This window comes from Neophocaena asiaeorientalis, unplaced genomic scaffold, assembly GCF_003031525.2.
Source record: "Neophocaena asiaeorientalis asiaeorientalis breed wild unplaced genomic scaffold, Neophocaena_asiaeorientalis_V1.1 scaffold143, whole genome shotgun sequence".
NCBI lineage: Eukaryota > Metazoa > Chordata > Mammalia > Artiodactyla > Phocoenidae > Neophocaena > Neophocaena asiaeorientalis.
The window spans coordinates 2,517,886-2,535,016 of NW_020175536.1; the positions used below are offsets into that span (position 1 = coordinate 2,517,886).

The 17,131-nt window shown below is 43.5% G+C and overlaps 1 protein-coding gene across 1 annotated transcript in view; it reads right to left on the reverse strand.

The window, feature by feature from the left end:
• Window positions 1-17,131, reverse strand: part of PIWIL4 (piwi like RNA-mediated gene silencing 4) — a 41,159-nt gene that overhangs the window by 13,909 nt on the left and 10,119 nt on the right. The window contains exons 5-11 of the mRNA XM_024731308.1: window positions 15,254-15,375; window positions 12,798-12,878; window positions 10,493-10,690; window positions 8,520-8,631; window positions 4,136-4,259; window positions 2,935-3,052; window positions 2,298-2,409 (exon numbers count right to left, since the gene is read on the reverse strand). Of these exons, the coding sequence (XP_024587076.1) occupies window positions 2,298-2,409; window positions 2,935-3,052; window positions 4,136-4,259; window positions 8,520-8,631; window positions 10,493-10,690; window positions 12,798-12,878; window positions 15,254-15,375 (867 nt within the window). The remainder of the gene's footprint in view (window positions 1-2,297; window positions 2,410-2,934; window positions 3,053-4,135; window positions 4,260-8,519; window positions 8,632-10,492; window positions 10,691-12,797; window positions 12,879-15,253; window positions 15,376-17,131) is intronic.

Genomic DNA, 17,131 nt, shown 5'->3' on the forward strand with positions numbered 1-17,131 from the left:
GCACATCTGAACACAACACATGTGCTTCCTGGGAGTGGATGTATCTCAGCATCATCCCAGGTTAGCCGTTCCTTGCCTGCAGATCCTTGGCAAGTCCCTTTACTTCACGGGGCTCTGCTGTGGGCAAGGAAAGGTGCCTGGTTCAAATCTCTAGGTTCTCTTCCAGCTCTAAAAGTCTACGACCTTTACTATGAATGTAAAAGCCAGGCTACTGGCTGTCCAGTTTGGTCTCTTTGCTTTAGGTACCTAGATATCTCAAATAGAAAATGCTGATGACTGATGCAATGCAGGTCATCGTACTGAAACTAACAAACCCTACAATTAAAGACTATACGTTATGCCAAGAGTAGATACGTCTAGGAGCAAAGGTGAGGCCAGGACACAAGCTCCTTTCTCATTCTTTGGAAGGTTCCCCAGGTGACCAGGAAAAACAAGCTCCCTGCCTTGAAGAGGGGAGACTTCAGACTGGTCCCTAGCCTTCTGTTTATATCCATGGACTGGAATCAAACGGAAATGTTCTTGGTGTGGTAAACCAGGAAGAGTCACTGTTAGAATTTAAAAAAACACTGCAATCTAATCTCTTGCTATTTAAAGTGTTGCCTTGTAGCAGCATGGCTATCTCCTGAGAGCTCGTTAGAAATGCAGAGTCCTGGGCCCAATCCCAGACCCACCGAATCAGAATCTGCCTGTTAACAAGTTCCCCAGTGACTCACCCGCACATTACCATTTAAGAAGCATTCCAATTCCCTTGTTTACAGGTTCCAAAGACATGGCTGAAAAGGGTTGTGGAGCCAGCTGGTGGCACTGAAGGTTTAGAATACTGCTCTTGTCTTTGCAACCAGGGCCCTTTCCAGCAAGCACTCTGACTTCCAGGCCCCAACCAATCTCACGGTGGCCAGGCAAGGACTCAACTTCAGGAAGCAACCTTAGCCTGAGAATGAAGGGGAAGGGCTAGGCCTCCATAAAGGCTTCTGTCTGGAGCTAGGATTCGTTCCTTCCCTTTACAACCAGTGTGAAGAGAGCCACAGCTCTCTCACCTACACTCCTACCTATTATGGGCTGGCAGGGGGCCCAGGACAAATGGGCACGGGCCACTCTGAAGCCTCTGAAGCCTGTGAACCTTTAGAGTACTCAGTTCCTCGAACCCTATTTCCAGAAAGCAGGATCAGCTGAGAAGTCGAGGACACAGCCACCTCTAGCCCACCCACCATCGCCTCTAGGGGGCGGGTTCTCCACCTTAGTGCCCCTTCTCCTATGGAGACCTGTTTCCAGGCCAAAATATGCAAACAAATCTCTGACAAATATGACTTTACCTAGAGATGATGAGACAGACCATTTTAAATATTTCCCATCTCACTTCACGTGTGGAACGGAAACTGAGCTTCTCTTCACTGACTCCTGAACAAGATCTTAATGGGGGTCTACATTTTAGGACTTGACAAAGTTTTGTTTTGTTCTGCTTTTAAAGTAGTTTTTCTTCAGCTTCTCCAATAAGGGTTTCGGTTGCTTGGATAGATTATCAAAAAGAAATGATGAGAAAAATCTCCATTCTGCCAACAAAAAACCATTCGCTTGCTCAGTCATTAGTTTTGACATGTTGACTTACTTATTACATCAAATAAAGGCAAGAAGAGTGCCTTTAAAAATGAAATGTAATTGGCTTTAAAAATGGGCAAAACAGAGGGGAAAAGTAGAAAGAGAATGTGCAATTTTTGCATAAGATAGGTTCATTTTTAAATGGAAGCCCCAAAGAAGCAATGATTTGTCTCTCCAGGTTTCAGAACGCCTCTCTGCCTAAATGCCGTGGCTGGGATGGGCTCTGTGCAAACTTCTTCATGTTTATGCCAACTGAGCAGCATTTTACTTTGGGGGAAAAAAACCTGAGGTACCAGGAAATATGGTCTATTGGAATTAATCTTCAGCAGTTAAAAGAATTTTCTCAGGTACCATAGATTTTTTTAAGTGATGTAAGAGTACTACAACACGCAATAATAGGTCGGCATGTTTTGATTGCAATGGCTTGAAATACCATTTTCTAACTCATCTTTAAATGTGACACCACATCACAGTGACTGACCTAAATTATGTCTGCTGGGTGCCGCTAAGCCTTTCAAAAGTACACTTGGATTAAAAAGGAAAACAGAGGGACCTGGAGGTTTAGAACAAAGGAAAGGCAGGGACACGGCCATGGAAAAACCAAATGAATATTCTAAGCCCACTAATCATTCTGGCATATGATCAAACTGACACACATTCAAGAAAATACTTTTAAATGAAAATAAAATCACTGCGCTTACTATGTGGTCTTGTATTATTATATTTTCTGAAGGCACAACCCGGCCAGTCACAGACATCTGGCATCCAAAATGCAGGCCCCAGGTCTCCAGCTCAAAACGAGCATCCTTGTTTCTGTTGATAGAGTTGAGTTTTAAATCATTAAAGGGCTTACTTTCTAAAGAATTTTAATCATTAGAGATAAAATTACAACTTAATTATTCAGACTGATTTTTTAGGGCTCCTGACTTCTATTTCTACTCACCATTGTTTTCCCTGCTCAAGAGAATTATAGGAAGACTGCACCCATGGGGGACACGCAGGGATGGAAAGGCTCCCAGTGTGGCTCACTGGTTAGCAAAATGGGACTTTGAGCCAGACAGACCAGACTTCAACTCCGAGTGCTGACATTTAATAACACGTGACCTTGAGCAAACTCTGAAATCTTTTAAAGCTGTGGTTTCCTTATTGGCAAAAGGTAGGACTAATTGACTACTTCACAGGGCTGATGTAAAAATTAAACATGACAATACATGGACAGTGCTACCACCCTGCCTGGTACATGTTAAGTGCTCAATAAAGGTGAGATATCACTGCTGATAACAAACTTATCACTAAAGAGATACTGTGAAGCGTCTGGATGTGGAGATGTCCCTGTACCTCTGGATATCATCCGCGAGCCTGGCCAGGCGCTGCTGCCTTCCCAAAGGACTGAGGCGTGTTTCTTCAGCCACAGCCTTCATCAGCCGGAAATCAGATCTTGCCTCGCCAGGCAGCCCTATTCAACGTGAATGAAAACAAAGTGAAAAATGGACAGTCCTTGATGTAACCCCAGCCCATCTCAGGCACAGGGTAATAAACGTTTTCACTTAAACTGAATCAGATTCAGCATCTGGATAGCACCATCTGACAGCAATGCAAGCCACGTGTCATTTAAACTTTTCTACAGTAGCCACATTAAAAAAAAGCCAAAAAGAAACAGATGCAATTATTCAAGTAGTATATATTATTTAACTCAATATATCCAAAATATTATCATTTCTACATGCAGCCAATATGAAAAATTTGTCAATGAGGTAGTTTCCCTTTCCTTTTCATACTACGTCTTAGGCATCCAGTCTGTATTTGACACTTACAGCACTTCCCCAGCCAGTCCCTCAGTCGCACTAGTCATGTGTCAAGTGCTCAGTGACCACGTGTGGCTAGAGGCCACCATGGGGACTGTGCAGACCTGGGATGTCATTAGTACCACTAAGAATGGGCATCCCTCCCTGCAGGGATGATGTCCTTGTTAACTTTTCTAATCACAAAAGAAATACATACACATGATAACTGATCCCAGCAATACAAAGTGTAAAAAGTAGAAAGTCCACCCTTAGTCTCACCCTGGTAATCAGACAAGCATGATTAAAAGCACCTGAGACAGTTATTCAGCTTCTACTAGAGAGCGAAGATTACCTTCTGGAAGCTTATGCAAAAAGAAAATAAGGAGCATTTTGGCACCACTCAAAGAATATACCTGAAGAAAATTAAATCGTGTGGCTTCTTAGCCTAGTGAAGTTAAAAAAATGCGGAAGAACAGCTTGGTTTTAGGAAAACATCTGGGGACCATTTTAACATCAAATTAACAAATAGAATACACGAGATAAAGGAAATAGATAGCTTTCACCGTGCTGAGCAATTTCCAAAGAGCACTCTACCCTTCCGCTTCCTCTGTGATGAAATAAATAACTTAAGGCTCATCCTCCATGGGTTAAATTAGTGCTCCGGCACTCAGCTAACTTAAGGAGGTTCTACCCACCGCAAAGCATCAGGAATCTGTGACTGAGAGCCTGACAGAGTATAAAAACATAAACATCACCTGTTAGAAAGCAGAGCTCAGGGATCAGGTGGGCCATCCGAACCTCAGCGTCATCATTTCTCTTGCTTTTCAACAGACTAACAAGCACTGGCTGGTTTAGGTCAGATAAGGTAATATCATATTGCTGTAGGATGCAAGATTAATGAGGGAAAAGTTAATATGGAAACACTGTAAAACGAGCATCCTTGCTTATGAGCAGCAAGGTAATCCCCAAATGAATAGATAAGCAAATCCGTTCAATAGAGGAAAAAAAGTTCCTGCTAATCCCTATGGTTATGTACTCATTTCTACTTCCTTCCTAGGACCTATCTCTTATACCTCAGGGTCAGTTTCATGATTCTATTATCTTTTATAATGCAATATTTTTTTTTTCATTCATTTCCTTGCTCTCTTCTGAGTTTCATCCAGAGACAGGAATAGCCTTCAGCTGGCTCCATCCATAATGCCATGACCCCACTGCAGCATTTCCACCATTGGAGACTGAGGCAGACTGCCCCATACATAACTAACTGGCTCTAAGCACCTGTGCTCATTTTGAAAATACCTATACACAAGTTGGAGGCAAGGATTATATTGAGTCAATCTCAGATTTCCCAAAAGAGCACAACTGTCCTTCACTCCCAGGACAGTATGATGTTGTAGGGAAACAGCTTCGAACTCCAACAAATGTAAATCTGATCCCCAGCTCTTCTATCAATACGTACGTGGACTGTGACACTGCGGAAGTTACTTACCTTTCCTCATCTATGACATGAGGAGAACGGTAGCTCAGAGGTGTCCCATGTAAACCACTAGCGTGGTGTCTGGTTTATAATGAGTCCTCAGCAATCATTAGTTCCTACCCCACCCCCTTTCCCTTTGTAAACTTCAATTTCAACATTCTCACCTTGCCACGAGTTCATTTACCTTCCAACGGCAAAGTTTCCAATGAACACTCATTCCCAGTATAATTTACTCAATACTGATGACAGAACAACTGGAATTATAATTTACCAACTGCCTGGCGACTATATATTATTGACTGACATCAATAATTATAATTAAGGAAGCTAGCAGTGAGTGCTTCTCCATTCAATTAGGACTTTAAGTCATTAAAAACAATTCAGGAAATGTGATCACTGCAACAATGCTATGGCTGAAAAGCTTGGAGAAGGCTTCACAGAGTGTTTTTATATGTGACTTCATTAATTCACATCTCGTGCTTGCTATATTCCAGGAACAGCGGGGGATACAAAGATAAAAGAGGCACAGTTCCTACGTTTACACATAACTACATTATCTACAAAGCAAAGTAGACCAGTAGCACAAATAATATATGCTAAGCACTTATATTTTCCCTCATTTAGTCTTCTTTTAATGGATGTGTACTATGTTTTTTTTTTAATTGAAGTGTAGTTGATTTACAATGTTGTGTTAGTTTCCGGTGTACAGCAAAGTGATAGTTATACAAACACACACACACACACACACACACGTACGTATGTATTCTCTTTCAGATTCTTTTCCATTATAGGTTGCTACAAGATATTGAGTATATTCCCTGTGCTATACAATAGGTCCTTGTTGTTTATCTATTTTATATATAGTAGTGTGTATATGTTAATCCCAAACTCCTCATTTATCCCCCACCCTTTCCCCTTTGGTGACTGTAAGTTTGTTTTCTATGTTTGTGAGTCTATTTCTGTTTGGTAAATTAATTCATTTCCTCCTTTAATCTTAACCACGATGAGTCAAATACTATCATCATCCCCTTCACTGATGAGGAAACAGCATCAGAAATTAAGTAACTTTGCCAAGGTCCCATAACTGTACATTAGCACAGCCAGGATTCATCCCTTAAGACCTGGGAACCTCTGCTTGTTACACCACTCAGGACTGGGTCCCTCGCAAGGAGTAGGGAACAGGGTGGTAGTGAAAACAATTTCTGGCTGGTAAATCAGGGAAGGCTTCGTGAAGGAAGTAGAATCCAAGAGAGAACCTTGAAGAAAACGTGGGAGTATTATAAGTTCCAGGAACAGCTCAAGCAAAACTGGGACATGTTCCAGGAAGAGGATATTCCATTTACCTGGAACATGGCCAGGAATTCTACCCACTAAGCTGTGTCATCAGCTGAACTTTACTCTCTCCTGTGCCCCAATTTTCTTAGCATTTGAAAATATTTTTCATGATAAGATAAAATAGAGAAATATAAAGGTCAATATCAAGATGTCTTCCACTTTGAAAGTTGACTGCATAATAATTTAGCATTCCTTTCCTAGGACAGAGAGGAGGACATTCTAGAAATTGACACCATTTTCTTTCTTTTCTCCCTAATATATATGCAGTGAACCACAACTCATTACACAGGAAAGTGAGTGGGATTTTATCATGATTCCCTTTTCAAAATGTCACGGGTCCTAAAATACATCAAAGAAAAATGAATTTAACTGTGCAGAAAAAAAAAAAGTTTAACAAACTTTGTGTCTGATAAACGAACACTTATGGAGCACATTTTCTGCACAAGACGCTTTGCCAAATGTCAAATGCCATCCGTGTTCTATAAGGAAGACGTGTTCTGGAAGCAATGTGGAATGTTCTACAGGTGCTCAGGGAAGAGAACAGCTAGCTCTTCTGTGAGTGTGACAGGGAGCAAAGTCAGAGAGGACTTCACTAACGAGATGACATTTGACCTTGAAGAGGAAAGGTACAGTGAGGCTTTATGCCAATGTCCCTTGAACATGAGCGAAGGCTGAGTGACAGCAAGTAGACTGGGGTGATGGCAGCATGGGGCACACGGTGGGAGTGCCGTGGGAGATGAGGTCAAACTGTGTGATGCTACAGTTGAAGAAAGGAAGTGCTCATCACCTGCAGGAACTGGACTAAAAGCTCTGCGTGGACGATTCAGCGCTTACACAACCGAACGAGGAGGTGACGGTAAAGATGAGGAAGGACCAAAATGTCTTCCTGAGAGGCAGAATTCCCAAGGAGAAAGGGAAGTGGGAAAGACAATGAATTCAGTTTGAATTATGTTAGTGTGAGATGCCTGCAGGATATTCATGCAAATACAGTCTGAAATGGAGATGAGGATATAATTTAGGAATGAGGGCAAGGCAAAAATACCATATTTGAACAATCTCAAAATATGAAGCAAAGATCCTCTGCAAGGGGACCATGGTGAGTAATAGCATTTAATGTCTGGGGGAAATGAAGAAGGAAGATGTCAAAAGAGGCTGAGAGAGAACCACCTGAAACCTAGCAGAGAACCACCAGGGATGTGCGGAGGGGCCAAGGAAGAGGAGTTCAGCTCAGTGGGAGTGGTTACTAGTGTCCAAAGCCACCAAAAGCCCCTCCGAATAAGAACAGTAGCTGAATTTGACCTTGGAGAGCTATTTCCATAGCAGCAGAACCGGGTACCAGACTACTGAGGCTTCAGGAAGGAAGAACTGAAGAGGTGCTTGGAGCTAGTTTAGACAACCTTCTAAAGAAATGAGCTAAGGAGGAAAAAGAGATCGCTTTTCCTGAAGGTATAGAAAGGTCAAGGCAGGGTTTTTGCTTTCTGTTTTTGTTTTTAAAACAGTGAGATTTTGGAGACTGAAATACGACTGCACATTAAAGAGAAGGCACCTCTGAAAGGAACTGAAGTTGGATGGTGGGGATGAGGAAATTGTCATCACTGTGAATCAAGCTCCCAGAGTCAGCAGGAGATTCCATCAATAAATGTCTGAGTACCTACTAAATGCTACCCTGGGCATCCAGAAATCAAGAGCTCAGCCTTGAGGAGGGGAGTCAGACCATTCATGTCCTTTCTGTGATAGTCGGCTACAGCTAAGTGCAGGGAGGGGACCCGGGGGAGAGCATCCTAGGGCTCCCTTAAGAGTTGACTGCTGAGCTGAGTACTGAAGGGTGTTCAGTGACCGGCTGGCTATGAGTGGGCATCAAGGAAGAGGAAGCAACATGTGTGAAAATGCATAGGGGGTAACTGACTCGAGGAACCATGAATGGTGGGCACAGCAGAACCCAAGAAGGAAACAGGGGATGGTAAGTGATGAGACTCAAGAGGCAGGGAGTGGCCAGATCATAAAGGACCTGGGGAATTCTGCCCAGGAGCTTAGATCTGACTTCTAAAGCAACAGAGAGCCATGGGAATATTTTAAGCGGGGAAGTGACATTATCAGGTGTGTTTCAAAGGAGGTAACTCAGACTATAGGAAGGACCACAGGAGACAGGATGAGGGTCTGAGCCAATACAGGAATGGTGGAGATGGAGGGGAAGGGACAGGTCAGAAAATTATGTCAGAGGCAGACTCAGCCCGACAGACTGGGGGACTTGTTGGATTGGAAAGGAACAGGGACCCTCTTCTGAGCTAAGCATAAGGGAGATGAGGATGAAGGAAGACAAGTCCCACCTGCTTGTAGTAATCCACATAGGTGATCTCGGTGCCATCCCGCTTCTGGAAGGTGTGCGTGGGCTTCACTGACCAGTCAATGTCATCGATGCGATAGGTTTTGTTATTGTATCTGGTAAAGGCAAGAAATCTTTAAGTTCTTTTCCCAAATCCTACAAGGTAAGTGGCTCTTTCACTATACTTTTTTTAAAACTTATTATTATTTTTTTTTTTTTGCGGTACACGGGCCTCTCACTGTTGTGGCCTCTCCCGTTGCGGGGCACAAGCTCCGGACGCGCAGGTCCAGCGGCCATGGCTCACGGGCCCAGCCGCTCCGCGGCATGTGGGATCTTCCCGGACCGGGGCACGAACCCGTGTCCCCTGCATCGGCAGGCGGACTCTTCCGTTCACAGGAGGACCTCTACCGGTGGGAGAGTCATTAGACCACCACGTGCTTTCTCACTGAGATACACTGCCACTTCAGGTAAATCATTCTTAAATGTTCAAAGGCTGAAGCATGGCTCACAACTTTCCCATCAGCTTCTGGTGCCACTAAGATTTTCTGAACTCCCAACTAGTGCTTCTGATAAAAAGCACCCCAAGCAGGCTGATGGACCACCCAATTCTGGAAGCCTGCTTCATCTCCCACCTAGGGCTGACCCTGGGCAAAACTGCAAAGCAGGTCGGCTAAGATCCTTCTAAGCTCTTTCTCCCCTTCATCAGGTACCGTGTGGCCTGGAACATTCTCTCATGCCACCGCAGCCTTGGGACAGAAACCTCCTTGTCAGGTTTCTTCTGGGCTCTGGGTACCTTGCAGGGTGACTGTGAAATAGTGTGATAACTTAATCCATGAAGATCATGACAGGAGAATAAGGGGGCAGCGTGGAATTCAATCCGCACCACCTCTCTACTCTGTAACCCAGAAAAACAACTTCAAGTGGAAATTCCAAGCCAGACTAGGAGAAGACTAGTGCGTCCTCTAAAAGAAGTGTCCCTGGACCAGCAGCTGCGTAGGTGGGGCTTCTTGGTCCTCACGAAGTCACCTAACTGCCCATGTCCCATTCAGTTTAAATGTGCATTGATGACAAATGTATACACAGACAAACCTAGAGACTTGAAAGGTCTCAGCCTTAACGGCCTCATAATCTTATAGCACAGATGAGACACGGACCTGATGTTCTGTCCTGTTGTTACTGAATCAAACTTGGGTCTGCTCGCCCACGCGCAGTAAAGCCAGTCTACTGACACATCGGGTTGTGGTGAAGGAAATGTGCATCAGATACTGTTATTTGGGTACTTCACAGAGGAGCTAAAAAAGAGGATATGGGGCAGAGGTCTGCCTGGGAAGGCCCCATAGGGTCCTGCTTGTTTACACTGTGATGTAATAAAATGAAATGAAATGGCTCTAAAGAGGTGGCTTACAAACACTGGACTTTGGGAATTGCCTGGCGGTCCAGTGGTTAGGACTCTGAGCCTCCATTGCCGAGGGCGTGGGTTCAAATCCCCGGTCAGGGAACTAAGATCCTACAAGCCGCGTGGTGTGGCCAAAAAAAAAAAAGAAAGGAAGAAAGAAAAAAAAGCATTGGGTTTGGGGAGCAGCACAGGGGCGGGAACTGAATAATTCCAACTGAATGGACAGGTGGAAGGTGGGAAGCTTCAGAAAAGCAGTAACGTTTGAGCTGGACTTTGTGGGAGCAGAAATCTAAAAGGCAGAAATGGGGGTGGGGGAACCAGGCAGAGGGGCTGGAGCAGCAAAATGCAGACCACTGGCGGTTAGGGGAGAGGGTACAGCAGGAGGTAAGGAAGGACCAGGTCAGACTGTGGACCACCAAGCATGCCCCTCGAGGAAGCCTGCACTCTAGACAATTGAGAACGGTCAGGTCTATAACAGGTCAGTAGACTGATCAGGTCTGGGCTCAGGCCAGTGCCCTGTTCCCACACGGCATACATAATGCATTCTCTAGAGAAGAGTCTATTTAAATGCAGGCTTTTACCTTGTAATGACAATGAGCCCAATCAGCTGTTTCTCACACGTCTGGGTAAAGCAGGACATGCCAGTTTTGTGGCGGAGATCTGTCATGAATTCTAGAACAGTCTCATTCCTGAGTATTTTATAACTCACGTCAGCACCAAACAGGAGCTTGCTTTCAAAATGTGACACAGAAATGGCAAACCCAGGCCAAAGGGACAATCTTCAAAATAAATAAATAAATAAATTTTAATAAATAAAATTTATTAAATAAATAAATTTTAATAAATAAAATTTTTTTAAATGTTTTAAATGTTATATCAGGAAAACAATAAACACTTTAAAATGGCGACTTTACATTCCAATTCTCTAGATTTCATGAAACAATTTTTCTTTAATCTGATTTCTTTCAGTGGCTGACTTAACACTTCAGTTATTTCCAGCTGGAGTGTCTTTAAACATATATTTAGGATAAAATACATTCCTGTAGAGCTGCATTGTTTTGACCTTGATACTACTGACATTTGGACTGGAAAATTCTTTGTCAGGGGCTCTAGTATGCATTGCAGGATGTTTAGCAATACCCCTGGCCTCCACCCACTAGATGCCAGTATCAGCCCCCAAACTGTGACCACCAAAAATATCTCCAGACATTGCCAAATGTCCCCCTGGGGAGCAAAATCGCCTCTGGTTGAGAGTACAACTGTAGGATTAAAATGTTTATGGGGGGATCCATCCCAGCATGAAAACATCTAGGTTCAGAAAAGCACACTGACTCAATGGTGAAGACAATGACTACACTTAATAATGAGATTAAGAAATAATCTAAGTGATATCACGTACAGACATACAAGGAAAACTGGAGCAGTGGCTACATCCCCTTTCCACATTTATGAATATCATAGTCTGAAGTCTTGAATAAGAAAACGTTATGGAAATGGCATGAAAGAAAAGACAAATATTTTTTAAAAATCATTTCAGTTTATATTTTGTGGACTTCATTTGCTGTGATACTCATGCCAGCTTTCAGGACAAGCATATGCACTAGGACCAGCTCTAGCTCAGCACAACACTGGGCCCACGAGGATTTCTAATCCAGGTGGAGAGATAAGTGACGGGGGTGAATGAATAGGATGCTTTAGACAGACCACTCTGACACACTGAATTAACATACAGAAACCCTGCCCTTTTCCTCTACTCGGCAGAAGCCGAACTCCCTGCCTCCACTTTCTATCTTTTCTGTACAGATCTCCCTCAACTTATGATGGGTTTTCATCTTGATAAACCCACCATAAGTTGCAAATATCCTCAGTAGAAAATGCATTTAATACACCTAACCTACCGAACATCATAGCCTAGCCAACTTAAACATGCTCAGAACACTTACTTTAGCTGACAGTTGGGTAGAATTATCAAACACAAAGCCTATTTCATAAGAAAGTGTTGAATACCTCATGTCATTTATTGGATTCTGTACTGCAAGTGAAAAAGAGAATGATTGTGTGGGTCCAGCATGGTTGTAAGTGTGTCGGTCGTTTACCCTCGTGATCGGGTGGCTGCCTGGGAGCCGTGGCTGCCGCCGCCCAGCCTCGCCAGCGAGTATCATCTCCACATCCGCTAGCCCGGGGAAAGGTCAAAGTTCACAATTTGAGGTATGGTTTCTACTGAATGTGCACGGCTTGCACGTCATCATAAAGTCGAAATATTGTAAATCGAAATACTGTAAGGCAGGGACCGTCCAAACTTCTCCATTTGTTTCGCATCTGTCTTTGGCTGCCTCTGTCTGGCTGCCTCTGTCTTGGCACTGCTACTTATTTTGGAGAGCTGAGTAACAACCAGTTCAAGACACAGCCGGTCACATTCCCTGCAGCATCTACCTCCCAGTTTAGGGTAAAAACTCTGCGAGTGTTCCTAACAGTTCACTAGGGCAGCTTAGCCGGCTTGTGTGTCTGACATCTGCTTACGCAGTAATTTCCAAACAACCACCCTGGCTGTGTTAACATTCTATCAGCAAGATTACAGAGCCCCAGCTATGTGGTATAACATAATAGAGCTTATTCTGCTCTCATTACAACTTGTCATACACAGAAAACTCAGTTTCTGAATTCCTTCTAGGATTTATGATAATGACCTAGCACACTAATATAAGAAAACAGGCTGCTAGCTTCTGACATTCACCATTCTATAAAGAACTTGAAAATTTTAAAAATCCATTATTTTTCATACCACAGAATCTCTCACAGGAGGCATAACGGTATAATATTGCATCACAAATTATGCTGTTCACATTATAACAATTTCAGAGTAACAGAAGACATGAACAAACCTACTTGTGCTGGGGAATTTCCACAGGCTCCGAAGGCTTATAGAAGTTCCGTCCAATCTGGTACATGGACAACTTTTTTAAGATCCTGCAAGTATATATTTTTAAAATCTGTTAAACAACCGTTGATAACAGTATACTTCCAAGTTTGTATGCATGCTGAAAGAAAAACAATAGAAAAGTCCAGAACTCTTATTGTTATAATACTGGAAGGTTTAGCTGCTAAATATACATATGAGTGTATATACAAGAACTATCACTTCATGTTTGGGAATGACACAATTGAAATTAGTTCTACCTTTCTGGGTTTAACTGCAATAAGGAGGTGGTCACTTTCCAGTTATGACTGTAACATTCTGGTTGGTGTGGATGAGGTGAGAAAAGCCATGTCCACAGGCTCTTCTGGCCTCTTTCTTATTTTGAGATGAGGAGGCTGTTTCCCTTCTTTTTCTTTCTTATTTTTTGTATAGTTAATTTACAATGTTGTGTTAGTTTCAGGTGTACAACAAAGTGATTCAGTTATATATACTCTTTTTCAGATTCTTTTCTATTATAGGTTATTACAAGATATTGAATATAGTTCCCTGTGCCATACAGTAGGTCCTTGTTGTTTATTTTACATATCTTAGTGTGTATATGTTAATCCCAAACTCCTAATTTATCTCTCCCCCCGCATCCCCTTTGGTAACCATAAATTTTTTTCCTATGTCTGTGGGTCTATTTCTGTCTTGTAAATAAGTTCACTTGTATCATTTTTTTAGATTCCACATATAAGCAACATTGTATGATATTTGTCTCTCTCTGTCTGGCCTACTTCACTGAGTATGATCGTCTCTAGGTCCATCCACATTGCTGCAGAGGGCATTATTTCATTCTTTTTTGTGGCTGAGTAGTACTCCATTGTATATATGTACCACAACTTTATCCATTCATCTCTCGATGGACATTTAGGTTGCTTCCACGTCTTGGCTATTATAAATAGTGCTTCTATGAACATTGGGGTGCATGTCTCTTTTCGAATTAGAGTTTTCTCCACATATATACCCGGGAGTAGAACTGCTGGGTCATATGGTAATTCTATTTTTAGTGTTTTAAGGAACCTCCGTACTGTTCTCCATAGCGGCTGCACCAAGTCACATTCCCAAGGAGGCTGCTGCTAATGAGGCTCTCAGGCTTCCCAGCGGTACCAAACGACAAGACTGCCTCTTCAGCAACTAATCCTGGTCACCTTTGTAACGTGACACATCACTGATCTGAGGCTGCCCCATGCACGGGGGGAACAGGAGAGTTTCAAGTCCGAAAACAGGGGTTCCAACTGCATGATTTTTGGCTGTCCAATGTCATCTGAGCCTCAGTCCCCTCATCTGTAAAACGGGGATTTTAATCCCACCTGGCTCAGGGCTCTCGAGTAAGGATCAAGGAAGCTCTAACATCACACAAAGAGCTTTGTCACTGCAAAGCACCTTGCAAACGTCAGCTGACTTAAAATAGTCCCCTCAGGGGGGCACATGCAAGACTGGCTGCTGAAGGGCATTTTACAATGCTGAGCTGAGGCCCAGATATGATCTAAAGATGCTCGGCAAGATGTCTGACTAGAATCAGAAAACAATGTTATCTGTGTGATGAAAGTTCCTTTACGTGCCCTACTCAGCAAAACCCCAAACTCCCCTGTCCTCATCCTGTCCAGAGGCCATTGTTGAGTGAAGGGGGCTCAAATCTTAGGTTTTTAACACATCATGCTAGTGATCCACACCCATAGCAGGGAAAACGGTGGTTCTCAAGCTTTCGTGCTCCCACGTGTCATCTGGGAAGCTTGCTAAAAATGTGCATTTTTCAGGCCCCACTCATGAAATTCTATTCATTAGGTCCAGTGAGGCGCTAGGGAATCTGCATTTTGTGGAGTCCCACCCAACATCCAAGATGACACGGAAGCAAGTGATCCTCAGGTCAGTTTGAAGAACACTGAGAAACTTGGTGACAACCTTCCTGCTGCCCCCAGGGACACATGGGGACGGAAAGGGGGCTGAGAGGCAAGTGACAGCAGAAAGCAGATGGTGATGGCCTTTCACACCTCAAATCAATCAGCCAGGAGAAAAACCAATCCTTCAGTTTACTAACCCAGACATATGCCTCTTTTAAGTCTGGCGGTGGAGGCTGGGAGTGGGTACAGAAAAAGAAGAAAAGGGAAGAGGCACCTGCCCTGCAGCCACTGAGACATCACAACCCTTGAGTCCTTTGTCTCCATACAGATGATACTGGATAGCAACAGAGGTGCCCGTCTGAGGCCGTGATGGACCGTGGTGTGTATTATTGCACAAGTACATGAAAGGATATGGAAAATTTCCCTAAAGACGACACTGCTGCTGGCACACTGCCTACAAAACGGTTAATACTTTGAATATCCAGGCTCTACGATGACACGCATCACTAGCCTAAATTAGATTCACATTTAAGGCACTTTACTTCTTGAAGATGATACTGAAGACCTGCATGCACACGGGAGAACTTGCCGGCAGCTCCCTCGTCAGAGTGACAGTCATCTTTACAGTCTCACCTCTTCGAGTTTCGCTTGACAATTCCACGACCTGAAAAAAGAAGTACTTAAAATGCACTCTACGGATTAACCTCAAGCACACAGAACGTGCATATGCTAAAGCCGTCCCAACGTAATAGGCATAACAAAAACGAAACTGCAGGTGTTGGTAATGTAATAATCTGATGATTACGTTACGTTTGGAAGGGTTTTTTCGCTGTATTTTGCTAATACCAGAAAAGCAACACATCTCTTTCCTCTCGAACTTCTTAATAGAGAATCAAAACCGGCCTCGGAGTTCAAACATTCAATCCAAAGAGAATCCAGAGCAGCGGTTCTTGACCTTTCTGGGGAGTGGGAGTGGGAAGACAGGTCACAACCTATTCTGAGAGTCTGATCAAAGTTACAGACATTCTCCAAAGAAAATGTCACATGTGTATATATAGCAGCAATGTATATAATGTACCCATTTTCAGACGTTCATGGATGCCCAGAAGCCTACTAATGAACTTTCCTGCCCATCCTGGGTTCATGGATTTCAGAGGGAAGCCTCTCAAAAGTTCATTCAAAAAAACAGAGGAACAGAGAAGAAGAAAGCAAAGGATAGGGAACAGACGAGAGGGAAACATAAATGTGGAAAGAGAGAGGAGAAAATGGTGAAAGTTTAAACAGATATGAAATCTGATTTTATTAACTTTTGTAAGGTCTAGAGAAATCCCTAGGGTTCTTATAATCTGGAACAACGTTCTAACAATTATAATGAACGCATGAATAGGTCTTTATACCAGACGCCTAACCAAATTTAAAGCTCTTCAGATCAGGGAGGGCTCAGGATAGATTTCTGGAATAAAAAACAACAAATCAGTCAGTAAAAATCTATGATCAAGGGTTTTTCAGAAGGGTAAGGAATTACAAGAGGTCAGTTTATTAGCAGGCATTTATGTATTTTACCCCTACTTTCCATGGTGAAAGTGTCGTTTTAATGGCTTTTAGGTTGAACCAAGAATGTAGGGCAGGGATAGTTCACTTCAGGGAAACAAAGAGAAATGTGTCCTTTCACAGGGGATGAAATATTTCACTGAGGCGTTTCTTGCTTCAGATAGAACTGTAGAGAAGTCAGAGGTGGCGAGTTGCGGGAAGAGCTTATCAACATCTAGAAGTCTAATGGGCAGGAGATGGGGGAGCGGCACTCAGACTGCTGCCAGTATCTCAGGACAAAGGCGTAAGCCAACAAAGTATGCTGGGATGAGTGGCTGGCAGCAGACGGTCCCCACTCAGAGCTTTATTCAGGAACCCCACTCCTAACAGCCACCAAAGAGCAAAATCGGCAGCACCCCCTGCACTTCCCCCACCAAACACCACTCCTCTTCGCTTCCCGCCTGTTGTGCATCCCACACCCTCACTCTCAGAGTGCGCTTTCACTTCCTCCTCTCCATCCACTTATCTTAACGGGTTGGCAAGCCTTCGCCCTTCGACACCAGCGATTTCTCTGCTCCATTTCAGCTGTTCCAATACCAATATTTACCACCGAGCCCAAGAGCACGTGACGGGGAGTTGCACAGACCCTGGTTCTCTGCCTCTTGCAGCCTGCATGTTGCGGAGCAAGTTACTGCAACTCTTTAAGACCTTTTCCCATCTCTAACGTGGGAGTGAGACCAGGATAATGAAGATTAAATGGGATAATTCATGGATCTTATCCCTATCCGTAGCAGTGCTTTGTACCTCGTTCGAGTTCTTTCGACAGCCTGCCCAGATTATTCCAGCGGCACTTTATTAATCGTCCCACTTTGTTCTGTCAGCCATTCAAC